The sequence below is a fragment of the Tachypleus tridentatus genome, chromosome 10 (genome assembly GCF_004210375.1).
Source record: "Tachypleus tridentatus isolate NWPU-2018 chromosome 10, ASM421037v1, whole genome shotgun sequence".
Classification (NCBI taxonomy): domain Eukaryota; kingdom Metazoa; phylum Arthropoda; class Merostomata; order Xiphosura; family Limulidae; genus Tachypleus; species Tachypleus tridentatus.
The window spans coordinates 132,774,675-132,799,995 of record NC_134834.1 but is presented as its reverse complement, the minus strand read 5'-3'; the positions used below and the strand labels follow the sequence as shown (position 1 = coordinate 132,799,995).

General features: G+C 33.0%; 1 protein-coding gene across 3 annotated transcripts in view; it reads left to right on the top strand.

The window, feature by feature from the left end:
• Positions 1–2,366: 2,366 nt before the first annotated feature.
• The window catches only part of LOC143230344 (nose resistant to fluoxetine protein 6-like), a 31,694-nt gene continuing 8,739 nt past the window's right edge, over positions 2,367–25,321 (top strand). For all 3 annotated transcript variants that reach the window (XM_076463755.1, XM_076463757.1, XM_076463758.1), the window contains exons 1-11: positions 2,367–3,195; positions 5,666–5,898; positions 6,310–6,424; positions 7,633–7,720; positions 11,885–11,982; positions 12,147–12,314; positions 12,861–12,954; positions 13,827–13,919; positions 17,988–18,153; positions 20,202–20,281; positions 24,486–24,608. In XM_076463755.1, the coding sequence (XP_076319870.1) occupies positions 2,418–3,195; positions 5,666–5,898; positions 6,310–6,424; positions 7,633–7,720; positions 11,885–11,982; positions 12,147–12,314; positions 12,861–12,954; positions 13,827–13,919; positions 17,988–18,153; positions 20,202–20,281; positions 24,486–24,608 (2,036 nt within the window). In that variant the 5' untranslated portion in view covers positions 2,367–2,417. The remainder of the gene's footprint in view (positions 3,196–5,665; positions 5,899–6,309; positions 6,425–7,632; positions 7,721–11,884; positions 11,983–12,146; positions 12,315–12,860; positions 12,955–13,826; positions 13,920–17,987; positions 18,154–20,201; positions 20,282–24,485; positions 24,609–25,321) is intronic.

Genomic DNA, 25,321 nt, shown 5'->3' with positions numbered 1-25,321 from the left:
CTTCTGGCATCTACCCACTATTGAATAATTTAGAGAAATAGTAACAAGCGGCTTACATAGTCAGTTCTTAACTTACGTCAATCTCTGCTCTCAAATACTTAAGAATAGTAAATCTGTTACTTAAGTTCCTGCCCGGTCGACTTAAGATGTAAAATGTCAACTAAGAAAACGTGGGTTAGAAATTTAAATTAAGTGCGAAAAAGAATTATTAACACAATGATTCTTTAAATTAAGTAGTCAGATATCCAGTTTTTGTAAATTATATCAAAATCAAAATGACATATTAAAGTCGTATTTCTTTGTCACGTTACATATAACTTTATGAAGAAATTATCAAACCGAGTGAGCCGACCTTCTGAGGACCACAGAAGAGTTTCAGAGGGTCTTATCATGTATACAAAATACAGCTTTATATTAACAAACTCAGTATTTATAGATCTGATGAGCTGATTGGAGGAGGGACAATTACAATACGAAATATTTTGGAGAGTTTTATGCTGAGAAAGTCTGGGAATCCCTGTGGCTTAATGTATTTAAACTGCAATGTATTCGCATTGAAAAAATCTTTTGTATTCTGCTAGAGACTCTACCATATGATCATAGACATATGATACTGTCAGAAACTGAAAAATGTGTGTATGTGATAAAACCAGTTTCATGACCCACCAACTAAAATGGCAAAGGAAGTAAACAAACATTTACCTAGTAAACTGAGGCTGGTTTCAGATATTTAGCACCTCAGTGTTTATTTAGTGAGTGTGTCTATCACACAGTTTGAATGCTGGTTATACATAAGTGCTTATAATACTATCGTTAAGGTGAGAATGTGAACCACGAGTAAAGAAATATTCCTGAAAAATTTATAGAAAAAATAATTGAAAGCTCATACTCTTTTTCTAGTTTTGTTTTAATTCTTTTTGCACATATTCATTTTCTAAAAAACAAATATTTCCAACCCCAGTACATACTTATTCCACCCAACTTACTTCAAGTTAAAGTTTGTCTCAGCCGACTAGTTTGAAGCAGTAATTAGCAATAGCAATTCTAATAATTACCTGATAAAATACAACACGACAAGATGTTGAGGTCAGGAGAATAAACTTTTTAAGCTTTTTACTGTAAAGTATATTTACAGACGATAACACCATTTAATATTTTTACATAGCAATAACAAATTATTTGTGTATCTTCTTACATCATAGAACGCAAAAATGACGTTTTCTTGTAAATGATGTTATATCTCAATATTAAGAACTTCAACGCAGAAAGTAACAACTACGTTTTCTCTAAATTCTATTACATTACATTATGATTTAACTAAGTTTTGAATAGGTTGCTGCATTGCGCCATATAATAACTACATTTTATGTAAATATTGCTACATCGCAGTATGTAACAGTTAAGTTTTTCTTCTAAATGCTGCTATCATGCTTAATAAACTGTTCCTTTTGTGAGTGATACTGCGGAAAAATATATGTAACAGCTTAACTGAGTCCTCCGACCCAAAACCGCATTGTGGTGAAGCTAGGCATACCACAAGATAATATATAAAGATTTGAAATAAATAAACGATAGAAGTTCATTAGATAAGTACTACCTCAGCTGTTTTCATGATACATATGGCCGAGAAAATAGAAAAACAGGAACCCTATTTCATATGTATGTATATATCCCTGATAAGTCCCTCAAAACATCTTCAACGGACTTCTGCGACTTTGAAAGCTGGCATGCAAGTACAATGGGGGGCCAAGAGATCCTGTTGAAGATTTGTCCAGATGTATGGTCTTGTCATACTTTACTGAAGCTTGTTACAAATAAAACTGTTAGACGTAGTGTGAACTCCTTAGAATGCTCTGAATATGCAAACTGAGCGCTACTGTGGCACGTGTTTTATTGTAACCAAAAGAATTATAATATTGATTCCTAATTATTTTGGTGTGAATTACTCTTTAAATAAATTTGAGGGCTACAATAATTCTAGCTTTTGGTATTTAATTAAAGCTCTTAAATCAAAGTAAATTCAAATACAAAAGAAAGTATATGTACATTTATATCAACAAAATTATACTGTAACTTTAAACTCAACTTTACTGTATATTGTCAACTTTTTCAACATATAGGGTTTTGTTAGAAAATAATTTCTCAATTGTACCCATTGTTGTTGTTCAAGTTTGACACCAAAGTGAAAAACATTAATCAAATATGACGTCTGTACTTCAGTTTTACTTTCCTTTTCTTTGGAAATGCGCTTTCAACTTTTCACACATACCACGCTATTCTTGCAATTATTAACAAACAAGGAAAGCTTTTTATAACACCAACATGCAATGTGAAGTATGCACATTCGAGCTTTTTCCTCGTAAACATACTTGTAAAACAATCGTTTACTGTCTGACTTAGTTGAATCGAGTCAAAAGATGAAGTACACTAAACTATATGTTTGTCTCTTTAACTTGCTTAGGATTTCAATTGTTGCACCATACGATGTATCCACAGTGTCAGCTGATTTAGCTAAAAATAAATTAAAAGACCAGTTTCAGTTTGGTGACATTTCTACCACTTCCGCACAACCACACATTCTGAAAGATCGGACCACTGTAATGATTGACTCCAAGACGATAAGTAAAACGCCCTTAAGTCGCAGTATGCAGATTCTAAACCATAGTGGTCTAAAACAGCAGACTCAACTCTCTGCGTCAACTTTTGATAGTCTGTTACAAAATTCCAGCAGACTGATGCCGGAATTACTGTTATTGAACAATACGGGAAGGTTGAGTTCTAGAGTTTCAATACAATTACTGAAGAGTCTAGATTTTTCTCGAACGAGTCCCAGTGAATCGATTTCAGTTTTAAATCCGGTAATTGCTTCCACATCAGAACTTCCAACATCCATTCCACACTCTCGTGAGCAACCAAATCAAATCTTCTTATCATCAAATTTCTTCACCAATAACAATACACCGTTCTCAAGTCTTCCTACACGATTGATAAGTTCTTTGGAGACTACGGAGGATATTACTCGGATGTGGAAGGATATGAATAAAGAATTCCGCCATTTTGTGAACTCCTTGATGAAAGAGAACTTACCGACTTTGATACGATACAGTTATGAGAGTCAGATTTCTAGCTCATGCAATGTTGCTCTTCTCCGATTATTGTTTGCTCTCAGACGACTAGAACCATGGGCCATGGAATGTAAGTCAAACATATGAAAGATTGCTATAATAGTTGTTTTTTCCAACTAGAATCTTAATTTATAAAGATTTAAGATCAGAAGTAATACTTATTCTTTAGTTAATAGTAACTACTTCATTTCATTACAACAGGTTGTAATTTAATCGCAAATGTAATCATTAATCTTGTTTCGACGACACATATTGTACATCTTAAGAAACCTGACCTAAAGAATTAAAACAATATCATCATTCAGGTGTTATTGAGATTACAGTACAAAAATAACAATAATAACGAGGGCACACAACTGTTGAATCAATACTTTACAAGAAGTTTTTTTCTTTCCTTCTTACTTGTTTTAAGATATTACATGCTCCTACCAAGACCAGTTTTAAATTAGCTAAACTATTTACTAAATTATTTTATATATCTGATTTATTTACTTGACTTACTTTGCTTAGAAAGTGCTATTAAAACAGCAGTACAATAGAAGATCTAATGAAAAACAATCATTTTGAAGTTACACAATGACTTAATCCTATGATTAACAAGGAGAACTCTTCTGTCCAAATCGTAGTTTCAAGAAAACTGGGCATAATTTATAGTACATGAAACAAAGAAATTAATAGGTGTTCACATGGTATCTGTAAAACTTTAAAATCGATTGTTGTTTTCATAAAAACGATAACCAAGGAAACTGTAATGGCAGCAGTCTTGGTCCAGGTACCCTTATAAAATTAAAGATAAAATAATTTTTGTCTTGACAGTTTAGAGGAAACTTCATGCCAGTTATTATTTCTTAATAAGCGTTATTACTTTATAAAAAAAAGATATATGTAGTTAAATATTTGATTATTAAGAAATCTCACTTTTAAGAAATTAAATGAGTTTTGATATTGTATTTTATAGCTTAAAAATAATAACAACGTGCGTTGAATACGCCGAAATATTGGAAAAAATATAATATAAGATCAAATTTTGTGTTTAGCTTATTAAAATAGTTACCTTTTCCTTTGTTACAGGGAACAAAAAAAATATCAAAAAGGTAAAAAGATTATTATTTGCTGCTATATGAGTAACAAGTGTTATGAATGGTTGAATACATTATATTAAAAGACGAAGACATACAGGTCAGGTTGACAGATGCAAAACTTATTGTCTTCTGTTTCATCGGACTGTTAAAATGGGCGTTGGAAAACCATCGAAAAAACATTAGACTGGTAATAGAAAGCTTGCGGGTAGGAAGTATTTGTGTTGAACACGACAACCTTATGCGAAAGATTATTTTGCAATAAAAACTACAATTGTATATGATAGAACCTGACCAGCCATGACGACATTGACAGTAATAATATGGTTTCTGTGTTTCTTTTTTTTGAATTTCGTGTAAAGCTACTCGAGGGCTATCTGCGCTAGCCGTCCCTAATGTAGTAGTGTAAGACTAGAGGGAAGGCAGCTAGTCATCACCACCCACCACCAACTCTTGGGCTACTGTTTTACCAACGAATAGTGGGATTGACCGTAACATTATAACGCCCCCACAGCTGAAAGGGCGAGCATGTTTGGTGCGACCGGGATTCGAACCCGCGACCCTAGGATTATGAATCGAACGCCTTAACATGCTTGGCCATGCCGGGCCCAATAATATGGTAAGACCAAATTATCGTCGTAATCATCTTCTAGTGGAACGGTGGTAAATCTACGGATTCACAACACTAAAATCCAGAGTTCGGTTTTTCACATTATACACAACGTAATGCCAAAGCAAATATTTTCATAACATACTCTATTGTTGGGTGGTTTATTTGAATTATTTAATGGAAGTGACAAGAAGTCCAATTAATGTAAAAGTACCAAATTAGTTTATTTCTTTATATTTTGTACGTTTTTTACAGCTAAGTATAGTTGTAAGTTATAGAACTAATGTCACAAACGTTTAAATGCTAGACCCACAATTAAATATAAGCCAAACGTTCCGGCTGCAAGTAGTACATACAGCTAACTTAATTAATAATTATTTTGTTGGACAACCAGAAACAAATTCACCAAGTAACTCAGTAGCAGAACAAACGCGATAATTCTCACTGAATACACGTTATTTAATTTCTACCTGAACTTTCTGTTCGTATCTATACCTGTAGTCTCGTTTCTAGATATTTTGCAGTTCCTGAACACTACATAATCATTGTTATCAGCAACTCCCTCTACCGGACAGTCCCATGTAACAAAGTAGTGGGTTTGCGGACTTATAACACTAAAATCCGGTTCTATATCTATAATGAGCAGAGCACAGATAGCCAGTTGTACAGCTTTGTACTTAACTTTAATCGAAAGCAAATCTATGAAACAAATATATTACAGCATTGAAATATGTCCTACAACAATATAAAGTGCTTAGATTCTAAAAACATCAGTTTTCAGCACAAATATATCCACTTCTCTTCACCCAATTAGTTTCCAAAATGCTAAGTAAGTTTTTCTGTTATTTCAGTAATTGATGCTTCTGGAAAACTTCCTGATGGAGTTATGAGAGGAACGTTGGCTGCTTTTGGGAGCTACGACAATTGTTTGGAAATAAAGGAGACCATCTCACCTGAAAGGAAATCGGACATCATAACAGGAAAGTACTGTACAATAAAAGTACGTCCACCTCTTCCGAAAAAACCTAAAGTTATCAAAAATGGAGACATTATAATTGACGGGGATATTTTTTCTGAAAAGTCGGTATGTTTACCTTTTTCTTCAACTTCATGAACTAATGTGATTATTTGAACGTTTTCTCTGTAAAACTTCTTTACAGATTTATATACGAATTTATATATATTCTGTGTTACTTTGGGCTCATAGAATATTGAATCTTGCAAAAAAATAACTATACATAATGTTTCAAGCGACGCAAACAACCTTTCGTTTGTTACAGAAATACAGAAAAAAATACGTATTCTAAAAAGTAAAATATTTTACATTTTGTAGAAAGATAAAGTAATAAAGCTAAGTATAATTTTTGGAGTACAATAAACTGCTGTTTTTATTGTTATAAGACACAGTCTGAACAGTCTATCTCCTAGGGACGCAACGACATTTATTCCACTCAGTGTAATAAAGGAAATATTTCATATATTACTCATTTTCCAGGTTACAAACATACTTGCATCTCGTTCTTTCTTCTTTTACTTCGTGTGGTATCGAGTTGGTATGTGTGTACCGTCCAGCTGTTCGAGGGAAGACGTCGAAGAACTGGTAAAATCAGGTACTGTCTCATTTGGTGAATCGTGACTAATTCCATAAATTTTGTATTGGAAAATGTTTGTACGCTGTACTAAAGAATCATCACTAATTCTCTAGCTGTTCCTGTTTGAGGTCGAATAAGGCTAATGTGTTTGGACTCTAAATCACAGGATTCATGGTTTACGAGATGTTTCAAAATAAATCCGTACTATAGAGCCGTAGAAGGATTATAAGAGGGATAGTCGTATCTCATTATTCAGTCACATAAGAGAAGCTCAAAAGATGGCGATGAGTCCATCAGCACAAAATTAGATGTATCTATGTGAAGATAGCCCTTGTTTAGGTTTGCACGAAAATTCGAAAAATCGAGCTCACTTACTATTGCAGAATAATAATTATTTGTACTAAATATTGAGTTTTGGAACGTCATTACATTCGCAGATTAGTTCTAACTTTACATTAGAAACGCATATCACATAATGTGATAAAAATACTGTTAAACATTTACCATTTAAGGATAAAAGACTAATAATCAGAAGTATGCATAATATAGTATTCAAAACTATATTGTAAAAAAAATGTTTGGAAGAAAAGTTGCATCGATCAGAAATCAAAGGATTTCATATCAAAACTTGTACAGTTTAACATTTAAAACTATCATATAATATTTTATATTACTTAGATATCAATTTATATTGCAGAAGAACATACACCATCAAAAATTTAATAATTCTGGAAAACAATTTGCATCAATGCAATATTATATATAAGTGCACAATAAATTACACTGTTCAATGTATAGTGCAAGAGTATGTACCGTTTAGCAATCGAGAAACGCCATAAGTAATCAAAGTATATTGCACAATGAATGCTACACACAACAATCAGGCCTGATATGGCTAGGTGGTTAAGGTACTCGACTCGTAATCCGACAGCCGCGAGTTCGAATCGTGGGGGCGTTATAATGTGGTGGTCAATCCCACTATTTGGTGGTAAAAGAGTAGACCAATGGTTGATGGTGGGTGGTGATGACTAGTGGCCTTCCCTCTAGTCTTACACTGTCACTGTGATGGTGGATATTACTATAGTTAATCTACCTACAAAATATATTGGTAGATCATTACAGTTACATATAAGTTGTATTATATTGTTTGAAGGATTCGAAATAAATGCTTTTCAGGAGTATTGGGGAAAAATTGTTTCAATATAAATATTTTTTATGTTTTTCAGCGTTAAAAAAGAGCCATCTAGTGGTAGATGTTCCAAATTGTGAGATGAAGGTCACTGAACACATGACAACTGTACAAATCATTGTTATGTAAGTAATAATCGCTAACAAATTGTTTAAGATTAATTTCAAATCATAACAAAAGCAAATACAATATAAGTTATACTTTAAAAATTAAAATATTTAGTTCCGTAATATGTTATTGATTTCGTAAATGATAATGTAATTTGTAATAGATAGTTGTTCTTAAGGAGATGTAAAATTATATATTTTTATTTGTTACAATTTCATATTTGGTTTAGCTTCTATTATATGTTAGGTAAGACAAATTTGTTAAAATTTCCGATTAAAACTACAACTTACTACATAAACATTTCTACATTGAGGACAGAAATACGCACTGTGAAAATAAAAACAAAATATTGAATTAAGTAATACTTGATGCCATTTAAAGCGATGAAAATGTAAACTCACTCTTCAAAATAATCATTGCAAAATCGATTTTTTTGTTCTTTGCGTAATTCGTTTAAAAAGATAAACATAACTTACTATTTGCCCTAAAATATTATTTACTCATTACCTTCAAATGTATCACCTAACTAAAACTACTGATATCTCTATCAAACTATTCAGCCTCTACAAATATATAAAAAGAAAAAATCTCCACTTCTTGTTAAACTGTTGAGTCTTTCTAAGGATGTCCCATCTATGCCGACATGGCTATGTGGTTAAAACATTTACTTCGCAATCCGCGGGTTCGCATCTCCATTCACCCAAACTTGCTCGCTCTTTCAGAAGGGGGAGAAGGGGGTTATAATGTGATAGTCACTCCCACTAGTTGACCAAACAGTTGAAGGTGCAAATTAGGGACGACTAACGCGAAATTCCAGCCATCACTAGACAAATCATCTAAATTTTTGTAAATCAAGCAGTCCATCTCTACTAAACCCATTTTTCCTAATCCCCATAGCTCTCCTAGCCTTTTTAAATCTAGCTTATCCAAATCTAAACTAGAACTGTTAATATCTTCTAAACCCAAATTACAACACCTTCTATATTCAAACTACAAAGACTTTCTAAATTCAAATTATTAATTCTAACACCTGTAATCCAAAACTATACATTTCTATTGAATCTAATCTATCCAGCTATACTATATACGATTAAGATCTCTAAGTGGAAACTGCCTAAATTTTCTAAACCTAAACTATACAAAACTTATAAAGCTCTCTAAACTACATATATACAGTCATTGTGAAACCACTCCAGACGACTTCTCTAAACTTAAACAATCCAACCACTAAAATGAAAACTATATAAACCATCTAACCAATACTATTCAAGTAGTCTTAAAACAAGGTGTTCGAATTTACATACTAAACAGTTCATCCCCTTTAAATTCAAACTTCTAACTTCTTCAGAAACCTAATTAATCACCCTCTCTAAACACAGACTAATCTTTCGCGAAAGTTAAAACTAACATGTCTTCTTTAAACCAAAACTACCTACCACTTTTAAACTCAGAATATCCAACCATTATAAACTGAAACATTCCATTCCATACTAACCTAAATAATTCAGCCTTCACTGAACATAAACTATTCATTTAAGTTTAAGACAAAACTATCTGAGCTCTCTTAACCTTCTCTCAAGTTACAGTACTCAATCACTGGAAAACTAAATCATCTATCCATCTTCAATCCAAACTATTCAGTTCTTATCAATGCAAAAATACGCAGCCTTTATATTAAACGGAAACTGTTCAACCTTCTTTGAACTTTTACTACAAAACCCTTTCTAAATGCAAACTCTCTAGTCCTCTTTATTCCCCAACTATATTAGCCTTAATAAATTTAAGCCAACTATTCTTTACTAAATTTAAACAGCTTCTGTTAATGCAGTCAATCAGACCCATTGAAACTCATACAGTCAAACCCTCCAAATCCAACTTACCTAATATCTCTAAACATCAGCCATCCAATGTTTTATAGCTTAAACTAACCAGCCTTTCCAAACTCAAAAGTTTAACGTTGCCCTCTTATCTCTAACCCTCTTAATCCTAACTATCCACCTAACACTAAACCCAAAATATCAAGTTTTTCAAATCCAACTTCTTTAGCCTTCGCAAGTTCAAATAATCTTATTTTTCTGTGCTCAATCTTCTTTTACTTCTAAATTCAAGCTATTTTTTGAATCCTTGCTAAGAATATATTCCCTATTGAAAATTAGACTCTTTGAATCCAAACCACTCAGTTCCTCAAAATTAATCAATCTAAACAGAAAATACGCAAAACCTAAACTTAATGTTTTCAGTTCTTATTACTTCATGATATTCGCCCTTCTCTACTTCCATAGTATAATGTTTTCTCTAAACCAAAGGTACCGAGTCTTTTTAAATCTGACCTTTTTAAAATAAAACTATCCTATTAATTTTAATCAATCTTTAAAAATCTAAGATTGTCTAACTCATTTGAACCAGTCTTTCTATTTTTCCTTTTTCTTGCCTCATAGTAACTAGCCTTTCTAAACCTGAGATATCTTATCTTTTAGACACAATAATCTAGCTTTCTCTTAATCTTAAAAACCCCACCTAAGTATCATGTCTTATATAGAACTTTATCTATGTAGCTCCAGTAAACCAAACTGTGAAGTTCACCCAAAACTAACAGATTCACAATTTTGTCTAATCCTAAACTATTTCTCCTTTAAGCTCAACGTACCTAGCATTGCAAGTCCCAATTTTTCAAACATGTACAGCTATTTTAAGCCCAAACTAATGAGCTTATATAAACTAACTATCAGCCTAGTATGTCCAGGTGGTTAGGGCGCTCGGTCTGCAACATGAGGGTCACGAGTTCGAATCCCCATCACACCAAACATGCTTTACTTTCAGACGTGGGGCGTTGTAATGTAATGGTTAATACCACTATTCGTTCTTAAAAGAGCAGCTCAAGAGTTGGTGGTGAGTGGTGATGATACTTTTCTTCCCTCTAGTCTTACACTGCTAAATTATGATGTTTTTTAGCGAATTCAACAAACAAACAAACAAACAAATCAACTAATTATCCAGCATTCACTTGTTAAAAAAATATGAAAAATACTCAAAATTTAAACTTCAGTGCTTCTGATGTAACACAATTTAAATTTGTAAAACCAAACTTTCCATTACTTGTCAATTCTAACCATTTAATAATCTAAAACCAAAATAACCAATTCCAATTAAACCAAGGTATTTTTACACTTTACTCATTATCATGTACCATATAAAATTAATTTTCATTCAAACTTAAACTTTTCAACCTTCTTTAAGAAATACGAATCAAATCCTTTACATCTTATAATACTGGGCTTGTCAAAGGCTTTTTAACTCAAATTATTCTCAAACATTCTAAATACAAGTTGTCTAGTATTCGTAGGCTCATATTATCCTGTTTTTATTATCCATAACTCTACAGCTCTCTATATCAGCCCACCTAGGGGAATCGAACCCGTGATTTTAGCGTTGTAAATCCGGAGACATACCGCTGTACTCTTTTCAGAATCAAGTCTAACTACACAGCTCTTCTAATATTAATTACTTCGATTGACTTAATTCAAAACTATCCAACTTTATACAGTTCAAGCTCTCCATCTCCTTTAAGACTAAGCTATCTCACCTCTTCAAATTCCAACTTACAGCTTTCTCTAAACCTAATATGTTCAGTATTTCTAAATCCAGTTTATCTTATATTCTGAAACGAAAAATATCCAGCCTCTCCACTCAAAACCCAACTATCAAACTCCTTTAAACCGAAACTATCTAAACCCAAACTAAACAGCTATTTTTAACTCACACTGTCTAGTCCTCGTTTAATTACACGCTATTGAACTTTACATTTCCTGCTACATCAAACTTCCCAACCCTTTTTAACTCTAAGTAATTTAGTTTTTCCCAAAACGTATGAAATATACCATTCCCTGTTTACAAAATAGAGTAAATGCAGGTTTTTATAAAACACTTTTCATATTTTGTTTTAGTAAAACTATGTAAGTACTCGTGACTTTATTAACAAAATATTTTGTTTTAAAACATACATATTATTTACAATTAGTTTAAATAAAAATCATCTCAAGTTTTATAATTTATAATACATTTTAAGTTGAAAGCATATACTACGTTATAATTTTATTGTAAGTGAATAGAATGATATTAATAAACATGTAAAACAGCCAGACGTAGGAGTTTAACACATGTTGTCACTTCTGATGTTTCAGTTCTTTACTCACAGTATTGGTTCTTCTGGTGGTTACTGCTACTTCGGCTGAAATTTCATCTTGTTGGATAACAGGTTCTGGAAAACCGACTAAAAGAGGTTTGTAACTTATATTTATCTGTTTGTCTATCTACCCTTTCAAACCGTTTGAGTCGTATTTACAATGAAAAATACACAACTTATGTTTTTTTCTTTTCTTTTAAGATAAGTATCCAGGTTAAAAATAAACAATCAAAGGGAGTTTGATGCTTCATATATCACAGGTATTGCTACGAAAGCCTTGCTGTGTTTTTCTTTGGTCGAAAATTGGAACAAGTTGATGAATACAAAAGGTAACCGGCAGATGGAAACACTGAACGGAATGAAAATGTTTAGCATGCTGTGGGTCATTCTGGGTCATACTTATTATTTCGTAGAACTATTTTCCGCACGTACGTACAAGTTTCTATTCATATTTTCTATATAATGATTGTACTTTGTACTTATAACATCTTTAATGAACAACCTGAGCAACTAACTCATTGTAAGTTAAATGTGATGTTCCGAATAACGTCTTTCTTTTACTGAAGACTTTTAATGGTATATTGAATATCACCTATTCTTTCTTATAAGACCTGCCGAAGTACTTAAAATATTTCATTTAAGATTGTCGATGATAGTTATAATATCTTAATGGTATATCGTGGTATATAAAATACAGTACATACCTTTTTAAAATTTGGTCATTGTATTTATTAATATATGTTCAAAAGGTCTCCCTGTAGTATTTACAAAACCTTTACTGATAATTATATGTAAAATAGCTACAGTATTTTAATAAGAATTTACAGTGATACTTAAAGTACCTTTAGCACTTCTGTTAAGTAATTAAAGTGGTATTTTTATTGCTTAACTATTTTTGTAAACCATATCGGTGCTGAACACTCTTAGGTGTAATATTGAAATACTGATGATTTAGTTAACATATTTTTCAATAGGGGATATTTACCAATCTTTCTTCTCTATGAACAATGTGCCGTTCCAGATTATTTTGAACGCCTGGCTTGCTGTGGACACGTTCTTTTTCCTTGGGTTAGTACTTAACGTGGTTGACAATGTAAATGTTTCAACAATGGTGGCTGAGATTTGAATGATTATTAAATCACTATGCTAACAAAAACTGTCTCTTAGTTTCAATTAATTCATCCTCGTTGTCTCTATCATTTCCATAAGAGGTGCATTTGTGTGTGTGTGTGTGTTTTCTTATAGCAAATCCACATCGGGCTATCTGCTGCGTCTACTTCACACTTTAATTCCGAAGACTTACCACTGTCTAACTGGAGGACAATAGTTTACGTTGTACAGTCTCTTATCAGGAGTTTCTTTGTAGCTTCGCACTACCTAAGATAAAATGTCGTTTGTTTGGGTTTTAGGTAATTCACTAAACATAGTTTTATTCAGTATTCTTTCTTGAATTTTGCATCAAGATTAATGTATTTAAATCTATTAAGACTTAATGTACCTTTTTTAGTTATTTCTATCCTGTTTTATTTCAAGATAATCTGCTTTAACGTGGCTACATTCAGTATTTATTAGCTCTCTTTTTTTCTGCAAAGTAATGTGGTTACATTTAGTGAAACGTGATTAAGTGTAGATAAATTCAATGTAATGTGATTAAGTGTAGGTGAGTGTTTAGTGTTTTCTTGTATGTACCTGTTTTTATTCTTTTGCAATGTGGTTTGGTTTAAAGTAGTCGTGTTTATTTACAAGCGCGTGTTTATTTATTTATTTTTTTTTTGCTACGTAATGTGGTTGAATGCTCCTAAATATTTTACAGTCTAAAATTGTTTTTGGTTGTGTTGCACCGACTTGGAACCATAGACTCTGTGACTATTGGTGACAATTTTATATAACCTTGATGAGTAAAGTTTCAATGTTAATTACTCTATTATTATCTTATTAAGAGGCTTGGTCATGACATATGGAGTTCTAAAAAAGATGAAAAAATCTGAAGGAAAGTTGAACTTACTTATTGAAATACTGCACCGTTATTTAAGGTGAGTCAACCACATTTAGATACTTACAACGTAATTTACACCTTATTTTGAAGGCGTTTCGCCAATTTTAAGGCTATATTTAGGATTTAAACGTTTACAAGTACAAAAGTCTTGATAATTTTTTTCTATAAATATTTAGACTTAAAATTGTTAATATAATATATGAAGTATTATTTTCCCAAAGTTATTACAAGCTTGCGAATAGAAAACTTCAAAGACGATGTAGTATTACATTAAAGTACACTACACCAAAACATTAAAGCGACAATATTAGTAATATCTTCCAAAATCCACGGAAGTGGACTTCATAAATTATGTCCTTTTAGCATGTGGCGTTCACTTAAAAGGACAGTGCTATCAATTCGTTTTCACATAAGATTATTTACTGATTTACTATTTTAGTGTTCACTCTTCGATTTTAAAGACATGATCTTCCATGTTTTGATGTATTTATATTTGTAACTGGCAGTCCTGTTGATATCACAGCAACTCGTTTGTCTCGTTTGGCAGTCCGAACATGGATATAGAAGGTCAACTAGGCCATATAAAACCCACACTTTGTACAACAGGACTGCTAAGAATTACTAGTTCATTGCTTCTGAACTTAATACAAACAATCAGTAATCAACTGACAAAAACATATTCCATATATTTGATAAAAATGATAAAACTTATTTCAGTTCTGTAGTTGGTTACACAGCACTAAAATTTCAGTTGGACTTCCACTGAGTTTGCCAGGAATGGAAGCAGCTCCCTTTGGATTGTATACCTTCTTGAACAAACGCTGAAATAAAAAGAAAAAAAATACCTCTAGGTGAGAGAAGAATAATTGGGTCGGAAATGGCCAAGCGGTTAGCGTGTCTGTACTATAAATCTGAGGGTTCAAGATTCGCGTATCATCACAGATCAATCGAAATTTCGTGTCTTTACCATTCATTCATTTGGTGGTGATTTAGTTGTGGAGGGAGGAAACGTCAGTATTGATGATTCTAAATTTTACTATACTTCCGATAATAATTGCATTTAGAGCTCGACAACATATTAACGTTGTACTAGGCTGAATTCTACGACCTTTTGCCATCAGCCGTAATGGTAATTTGAACACAAATATACACAATAGGATTGTAAATTCGAAAACTTATCGTTGACCCACCGAGACACTATAAATCATAAAATGGCCAGCAAAAGTTTCTCACCTAAATCCAAATAGCACTTCTATAGCAGGTCTTCCTTATCTTTTCATACAACGTCAGAAATCTTAGCGTTGCACTGATTGTCTTAGTGTCGCCGTTTAACATTCGGCTTTGTTGTTCATTTGTTTAAAGAACAGTGTAATTGTAAAATCTTACCAATGTATAGCTATAAAAATGTTTTCTTGAATTCAGATTGTTTTAGATTGTATCTGGTAAACATGAGCGTTAGGCTTTAAACATCGGAAGCTGTATTTCATCAACACCGTATTCTTTGTTAGATTTAACACACTTATTGTTATACTCTGCAATCGTAGCATACGTACGACGGTGAAGGTATGAAAGTATAACTGGTACTCCTATTTTAACTAGTGAATTTTATTTCAAATATTCATAGTTTAACCTCTTCTACAAGTTCCGTCGAATTGTGGTTCTGTGACTAAGCAGTTTAAAATGCTTATATCGGGTTAAACTAGAAATACAGTCAAGTACGTGGTAACATCTAGCTCCATGTTAGTTTCATGCAAGTATATTTGACAAAGTTCATGGAACTACTTGAAACATTTTCAATTTTCTTTATTACTTGTGGTATGGAGCTTTTATTGATATATTATCATCTAAATGTAGGATTTTTGTATTGTCGTAGCTCAACTGATATAAGATATAAACTAAAGGAACAATAAAAGTGTCCAAGAATTATTACACTTATGACATAGACGCATTCACACACATGCGCACTTTTTTTGGCAGGAGAGTAATCGTAAATCTATCTATATTAAGGTCATTTCCTTTGTGGTTCGATCAAATAAATAATAACTTCCTATCGTCGAAGTTTGTTTCCTTTATTATATCCTCGTTTTCTTAAACCCCTTGACGGTAACTGCTTAAAACGAGCGCACACTGTATAGAGCACATTCACATTCAACTGCCGGTGGAAGACCGTAATCTACACAGTGAATCACTAGTCAGGAAATAGTTAAAGGTTTGGGGGAAGAAAATGGCGAAAAGAAATTCAGTATTAACATATTTTATCATATAATATTTACTACATTTTTATAGTTTTAGCATTAAAGTAATAGCAGAATTGGGAGCGTTGATTTCGGGTCTCAGTTTATACATCAGCAAACTCTCCTTTATTCAAAGGCTCTGCTCATCATTGGCCCTCGCCAGGACCATATACAAATTAAAATGGACAGAAACATCACATTCACGTGTGGTATGGACAAGAGCTTATGATTTGTTAGGGCTACTAAACGTTCACCGCTAGTATCCAATGCTAAAACTCATAACTGCAGTTTAGCCGGTTTTGGTAGAATTTTCAAAGAAAGTTCATCCCAAATGAGTACATTTTAGAAGACATTTTTGGAATTTTTCAATAAATGTAGCATATGAAGTTTGACAGTAACGTTTATTGTGCCAGCTTGACATTGAATTGCTATATACTATTAATATACGACAAGAAGAGGCTATACAAGTGAGTGCTGATCTAAATTACAAATTAATTGTAACGTAGTAGGCATTCCAAAACCATTTTCTAAGATAATTAAATATACCACTAAAATGGTTTCATTTTTCTAATGGAAAAATAGGCGATTATATGGAAGGTGTTGCCATAGATGCAAGGTTTTCATCATCCGTCACCATTTTCTTTTTCTATTTCCACGAAAAACAATGATGGGAAAAACTGCCCACATAACTTCTACCTTTTACTGTCGTAGATATGTGGATGTTGGTTTACAATTTATAAATACTTTGATCGGGTATCTCGATTTTTTACGATATATGAACAGCAAAAACAGCAGTGTGTAGTTTAGAAAATCATGAGGGTTGTGAACTTCCATTCTTAGACACTTTAATTAATTATAACAAGAATGACTTAAAGTGAAGGGTAGCACAAAAACTTTTACATGAATGTATTTTAACTTTACAACTGCATTCCTGATATTGTTATATACTCATTGATTGTTAAGTATCAACTGAAAAATGTTATCCGTAGGGTATACCCACAGATACAACAACTGAGGAGTATTTTCAAACCTAATTATCGCCTTAGTTTTTTCTTTAAATTCAAGAGACAAATTCCAACTTTACAATTTTATTATGTTGCTCCTAAGTTCATTTGTCTCTGCTGTTAACTGTGACTGTACAATTATTCAGAAGATAACATCGAATAAAGGTTACAGATAATTTGAATTTTATTCAAATTAGTCAGCCTCTAGTTGTTGTTGTTTTCTTTTTTACTTGAACGTCCTTCTCACTTGACAATCGATTTGGAAGGCAAATTAATTTATAAGAATACTATACTTTTGTATAAACGTATGGTAGGTCATAGAAATAGGATACTACATTCCTTGTCAGTCATTTGACAGAGCCTTGAATATTAGAGAGTTTAGTTTCGGGCCGCAGTTTATCATCAAAGTTCTAAGTTCCGATAGTTTAATAATAAAACAAAAAGAAAGGTGGTTGCTAATCGCTCAATATTTATTGTCTTTAGGATCTGACTCACAATCTGAAGGTCGTAAGTTTGAAACCCCGTCCCACTAAACATGTTCGTACTTTCAGCTGTACGGCGGGGGCATAATATTACTGTTACTTCCATTATTTCGTTTGTAAAAGAGCAGCCCAAGAGTTGACGGCGGGTGGTGATGACTAGTTGCCTTTCCAATAGTATTTCACTGATAAATTAGGGACGGCTAACAAAGATAGCTCTTGTATTGATTTGCGCAAAATTCAAAATTAACCAATTTTACACTAAAAAAGTGGAAGCTATCTATGTGTTTGCTGTATACATAGCAATGAAGAGTAGATAAAGTATGAATTCCTGAGGGTTATTTTACCACAACGCATATACTCATTTGTCTTATATTTTTTCTGAAAGGTTGACACCCACAATTTTGTTTGTTTTGGGTCTTTTATTTCTCGAACCGTTGACTGCTTCTGGGCCCTTCTGGAAGGAAAAGATAATGAAAGAAATTACAAATTGTGAATCGAATTGGTGGAGAATCTTAGTTTATGGAATCAACTGGGTAGACTACAAAGATATGGTAAGTTAGTGGTAACTTCTAACGTTATGACATACTGCATATATTTAAATAGAAACAAGTATCACCATCTGGAACTATGCTTAAGATTCAATTAATTTGATCACTTGTCTTCTATCTATGTATTTGTTTGTGCACTCACTACTATCTTATGAGGATTTCCTGATTATTAGAAGCTTTATGTGTTGTGACTTCTAACGTTATACAAGGAGCGTTTGAATGAAATTAGGGAAACCTTAAACAATAAAAAAAAATAAATTACCGGATGTAAATATTTATACCACCTTCCATATTGTCTTCCTGTACTTATTGCCACATTGGCCATAGTATGGTTAAATCTCTGCATTTCTGCCACATAGAAAATCTTTTGGCTACTCCCTCATTATATGATGTATGTCTTTCTTTATTTTAAAACATTCGCCTCATTGTACCTCTTTAGTGGGACCAAACAAATAGAAGAAACTTAGGACCAAGTATAAGCTGAATTCTGGGTAGGAACAAGAGCTCAGAGCCCAAGTTAAAAATCTTAGGTACTAATATTTGAGCAGTTTGAGAGTAAACTTTTTATGTTAAATTAACTATAAATAATTGGCTTGATATGTTTCTGGAACATTTTACACCAGTAAGCTTTAGAAGAGATTTTTGTCTCCTCAATAAAAAGGAAACACCTAATTATTCGCACTTCCATGCCATTACGTTATTTTTCAGGAATACGCTGATGATATGGTCATACAACTATTTAGAAGGTAACATCGAATAACGGCCACAATCAAGTTCAATTGTATTTAAGCTATTCAGCGTGTAGTTTTGCTTTTTTTCCTTCTTTTTAGTTAAATGTCCTTTCACTTAAAAATCAATTTGAAAACCAAGTTAATTTACGAGAATACTGTATTTATGTATAAACACATGATAGACGACAAAAAAAGGATTATGTTCTTTGTCAGTCGTTAGACATAAATTTTAGTAAAATATTATTAGTTCAGAAGAACGTTTAGGTAGCTAATGATCACATAAGACCAGGCGTGGCCCAGTTGTTAGTGTGCCTGAGCTGTGAATCTTAGGATTTATGGGCTTGCACTTGATGTTCCAAAAATCCACTCAATTTAGGGCCGTGGTTGTTCCATAAGAATGACGAACAAATTGCACTATTCCTTTACATAGGAGTAGCCAAAGTGTTGGCGGTTAGTACTGCTTACTAGCTATTTTCCTTCTGGGCTACCATATAAAAGTTAGAAACAGTTATTCACAAAAAGTTCTCCTCTAGTTTCACTCGATAGTATGAAATAATCTATTGAGCAACCAAAGACAATCAAACTTAAATTTGTGATAAGAACAACGTGAACTGTAAATGTCTTTTTTTTTCCACATTTCTTTGAATTTGTATATTTCGGATTCAAGATGAGAAGCGTGTAAAAATTCCATTCCAGACAAAATGTGTGTATCATTCACTTAACAAATACATTTAGTTAATATTTAGTAGTTAGCAAATCTGTTATAAATTTGTTTGATCTTTAGTGGTTACCACTCCTGTTATACATTTGTCTAATCTCTAATGGCTACTACACCTGTAGCTAATTTGTTTATCTCTAATAGTTAACATACTAATATTACGTTTATTTAGTCTTTAACAGTTACCTTACCTCTTGTACATTAGTTTAATCTCTAGCAGTTACAATATTAGTTTTATACTTATTTAATCTCTTGTGGTTATTTTACCAGTTTTATATTTGTTTAATCTTTAGGGTTTGCCACACTTCTTGTGCATTTATTTAATCCCTAGTGGCCATCACTGTTGTACAGTTTTTTATTGTTGATATTTATTTATTTACAACATTTATGGTGCATTTATTTATTCTAGTATTTTGTATTTATCACATTTATAAATTATATTGCATTTATTTATTTCATTTTATAGCTATTTCCATGACGTATTTAGTTTCACTCTTCTGTGGTATCTGTCACAGTTAACATACAGTTATTTACTTTCTTCTCAGGTGCTTAGGAAATTTATAATGCATTACTAATTATTACAAAATTTACTTTTTCCCTAGTGCTTACCACATTTATGGTACCTCAGTGTTGATATGCAACTGTTCATACCAATGTTACTGATAGCATGGCTTTTATACAAGTAAGTAGTGTTGATAAGTTTTGTGTTTTAGCAGTACAAGTTAAAACTTAGAACGTACCGCCAATTATCATAGTTTTAAAAATGCCATGTGACATATTTGTGTGAAAAATGTTGTTAGCTTCTTGCCCTTTTAAAGCTTTAAAATTCTTCAGTACAATAATATTTTGCATGTGACGTTGAATTGCATCCACCAATAGGACATTCAACTATCAAGATGATAATCAAACGAGCAGCTAGAGTTTAGCTGCTGTAATGTTTTAGTTGCCTTAAGTAAGGTATAATACCCATTAGCCTCCTTGACGAGGATTACTGCTGAAATCGTTGGGGACGCAGGACGATGGATAATCTCTTCTCACAGATGCCTCTTGCAACTGGGACAACTATAGAACAGATTTGTTCAAGTTAGTTGCCACTGAAACCTGCAGTAAGAAATGATATTCTTCTGCAATATTTTACCAATATCTATGGTATTTTACGAATCAAATAAAAACGTCAAAGGCGCGAAGGAAGTTCCTGAAAGATATGATGAAGGTGTCTCTCTCAGCAAGGAATGTCATGTGTGACAGATGAATCCTTTATGGATATTGGACAATATCTGATAGAGAGATGCTTATGATAATAAAATCTAAGCTTTTGAACATTGTAATAATACTAGTTTATGCACCGACATTTAAAAATGGGAAAAAGGACATTGACAGATTTTATGAAACACTGTTAGTTTCGAGAAAGTGGTTGTGGTGGTGGAAGATGCAAACGCAAAAATTGATTGTGTGTGAGTAGATAATATTGTTGGACCGCATGAATTTGGAAACAAAAATGTAAGAGAAGAGGAAATGACTGATTGTTGTGTTGCAAATGATCAACTCATTACGAATGCATGATTTGAGCAGAAACCGAAAAGAGGTTAATCCTAGAAAAATCGTGGAGATAATCTCAGAAATTAAATTGATTACATCACCATCAATAGAAGATCCAAAAATGGAGTAAAACAATCAAAATCATACCTACGAGCTTACTATGACAAGGACATATCTCTGTAGTATGATGCACTATCAACATAAGAAACCAACAACTGATTGTTGAAAAGTATGCATATGCGGTTAAAAATCGGTTTAAGGAATTTTAAGAAGAATGAAATACATCAAAATTGGAAATTTTAGAACAAGAATAATCATTGAAAAGATGGATAAGGTACACTGAAGATTTATTTCCCGGCAGTCGTGAAGAAAGGCTATCTATTAAAAAGAACACAGACAGATTGAAAATTCTCAAGTCAGAAACATAAACACTTATCGACAGAATAAAACCAAGTACAGCTACAGGACCAGATGAAATTCTAATAGAACAAATAAAATGTTTGGAAGAATTTAGGATACAAAAGTTAACAACTATTGTTAATGAGGTTTACTAAAATGACAAAATTCCCGAGGATCTCAGTATTTCTTTGTTTTTTGAATTTCGCGTAAAGCTACACGACGGCTCTCTTCGCTAGCCGACCCTAATTTAGTAGTATAAAGCTAGAGAGAAGGCAACTAGTCATAATTACTCACCACCAACTCTTGGGCTACTGATTTACCAACGAATAGTAGGATTGAGTGTCACATTATAATGGTCTTTTAACCTGACTTGTTTAATTACAGAAGTTCCTGAGATAAACTGAGGATTTACCAGAGATGATAATTGTCAGACATAATTTGAACTAGTGTTATGCTGATAACATAGTTTTAATAGCTGATTCAAAAAAGAATTTGTAAAAAAAATAGATAAAGTTTTTAGTGAAAGTGATAAGAAAGAGTTTGAGCAGATGAGTTGCGGATCTTAAGGCATGTCCTCAAGGTGTGTTGAACATGTCATACCTCAAACCAAAATATTTTATCAATCCTAGGCTGGTTAGTATCAGAAAGAGACAATTGTGGTTTCTTCAAGGAAAGAAGAAATTGAATGTGTAGTTGTAACTGGAACGATTGAAAAAAATAGAGATCATATAAGTCAGAGGTTTATTTATGTGAAGAGTCTATCTAAATGGGTAAATGTATCGATACTGGAAATTATTTATGCCTCAAGAGGAGGAAATTTGTGGAAGACCATTGTCATCAACGGCCTTTATGGATATGGTACACAGAGAGAGGGAGAGATTATTGAATAGGTACTGAGAACAAATTGTTCTTTTATAAAAAAGAAATTCACTGTTCCTTGCTACCCTCAAAATTACTTCCTCCATTGCATGTTTTGATTAATCTAATTGATTTCATATTATTATGTGAGACTGTAGTTTTCATTGTGGCAAAATTATGTTTAGGAGGGCAAAATCTACTTATCAATAAATGTGTTAATAGCCATACCAACCGTTCTGAGAAACATTTTTATTTCAAGTGGGTTTCTCGTCATCAAGAAAATAAATTTTTGAATTTGCATCTTGATATATTTTCTACTGATCTTCCAATAGACGTGAGTTTTGAATTTCCAGACAACCTTTAAGCATATATAATACATTAAAAAGTCAATTTCAAATGAAGTAGAAAACTTGACAGATAAGTGGCCAAATGTGATTGCTTCAGCCGTCATTCTCGTGAAAACAACATCTGCCTTTGACACATGAATGATGGCCTATTAGCCTTTATCAACTTTATATCTTTGTTTATCATCGTGTTAATGGTACAAAGAAATATGCTGAACTTCATTTAAAAATATAGGCAACACAAAGTTTACATTGCACAATAGATTAAAAAAATAAAAATGACTTTACATGTTTCGGTAGTTTCTGCTACCATCATCAGAAATAAAAAAATCTACGCGAACAGCGGAAATTTCTATAAGAATAGGTGAACTCGTTGTAGTTCACGGAGGTGACATGAATACTGCAAATAAGAAGTCACTATTTCCTTCCAAAATTCAGTAGCAATTACTGTGAACCCTTCATTTGTGTTTAACAAATGATTATTTAACTTACAACACAAAATTGCAATCAATTATCTGATACTGTTTAATATAATATTAAGCACAAAGAGCTATCTTTTCTCTGCCCACCACGGATATCGAGACCTACTTTCTAGTGCTATAAGTCAGCAGACATACCACTGTGCCACTGAAGATCTGTGTGTTAACACCTTATTTACTATATTGGGCTCCTTTAAAACTACTGCTTTGTGTTGCTGTATTCAACACCCTGTTTCCGCAGTGTGTTCAGCCAGCGGACTAATTAACATACTTTTATTACGTACATAACTTTTAGGTTCGTTAACGCGATATTTCAAATTGCATTTAATTTGGACCAATATATTTTTGTTACATTCACATCTAATTTGAAATATACCTTTGTTGTAGAATATCTTCTTTTTATTTCTAGTGCTAGGAAGTATTTTATCTTAATTTTATTAAATGACTTAAAAACTGCAAAAAAAAATGTTTTCTAAATACATTGGCAAACATACTACAGGGCTAATATCATGACATCTAGAGTATATCAGCAAAGAATAACATAATTTAAATTATTTTCAATCTTCTTGCGACGTGTTATCAATCTCTTAGATATAAATGGATCATGCCCTACCAGCTTGTTCGTTTCACTTAGGAAGACTTTGTATCTCAATGCACTAATGGAGAGACAGTATAAAAAGCTTATTGGAAACATTTTGTATCTCTGTTGAATTTAAAGTACTACCTTTAAATTTAAGCCTGGCATGGCCAAGCGCGTAAGGCGTGCGACTCATAATCCGAGGGTTGCGGGTCGCGCCCGCGTCGCGCCAAACATGCTCGCCCTCCCAGCCGTGGGGGCGTTATAATGTTACGGTCAATCCCACTATTCGCTAGTAAAAGAGTAGCCCAAGAGTTGGCGGTGGGTGGTGATGACTAGCTGCCTTCCTTCTAGTCTTACACTACTAAATTAGGGACGGCTCGGTGCAGTGGGCTAACAACCTACTCACTTAAATACCTGTTGAAGAATCCGCAAGCAATTGCGGCCCTATGTTCCTTGATGGAATCTAATGGTGATAACTACCTAAACTAAACTTTTAAATTTATGTTAGTATACTATATCTTGATCATTTCTTTAGAAAATATGTGAAAACTACACATTTTTGCATGTAAAACATCAAAAGCACATAATACACTTGAACAAGATATTGTATTATAATATTTCTAATAAGCGTGTTCTATTTCTCATGTGCAAACAAATGATAAGCTTGATGTCACTTATTATTTAAAGGTGGCCGAAGATGGGACTGCTATTAACATGCATAATAATTGTAGGATCGGCGACAACTGTTGGAATTATAACCTATCTGGAGGACTTTTATCCCACCATAGTTTTGTTATCACCTGATCAAGAGTAGGTATAAATTTGGTATTCTTATTTTAATTCCATTCAGCGAAATAAGTATATTATAAAGACTTAGGACTATGTTAGAAAGATAACATTAAAAACACAATACTCTTCATTAAAACAAGATATTAATTGTGTTCCACATAGCTCTAGACTTTAGCATTACTAGATGTGAGCTGTTTGTTTGTTTGTTTGTTTTTGTAATTTCGCGTAAAGCTACACGAGAGCTATCTGCGCTAGCCGTCCCTAATTTAGACTAAAGGGACGGCAGCTAGTTATCACCACCGTCCGCCAACTCTTGGGTTACTCTTTTACCAACGAAGAGTGGAATTGACCGTTACATTATAACGCCCCTACGGCTGAAAGGACGAGCATGTTTGGTGCGACGGAGATTTGGAACCGCGACCCTCAGATTACGAGTCGAACACCTTAACCCACCTGGGCCATAGATGTGAACGAAGTACACTTTATTTGCTGGTGAAGATTATTTGAAACAGACTCTTAATATCTTATGAATAACTTAGAAGAGTGCACCATTTATATGTTCACTAAGGTCCTCAAAATAACACACGTATAACCTGCTGGAAGTTCACAGATGGATACGTTTGTGTTTGTGTATTCTTATAGCAAAGCCACATCGGGCTATCTGCTGAGTCCACCGAGGGGAATTGAACCCCTGATTTTAGCGTTGTAAATCTGAAGACTTACTGCTGTCCCAG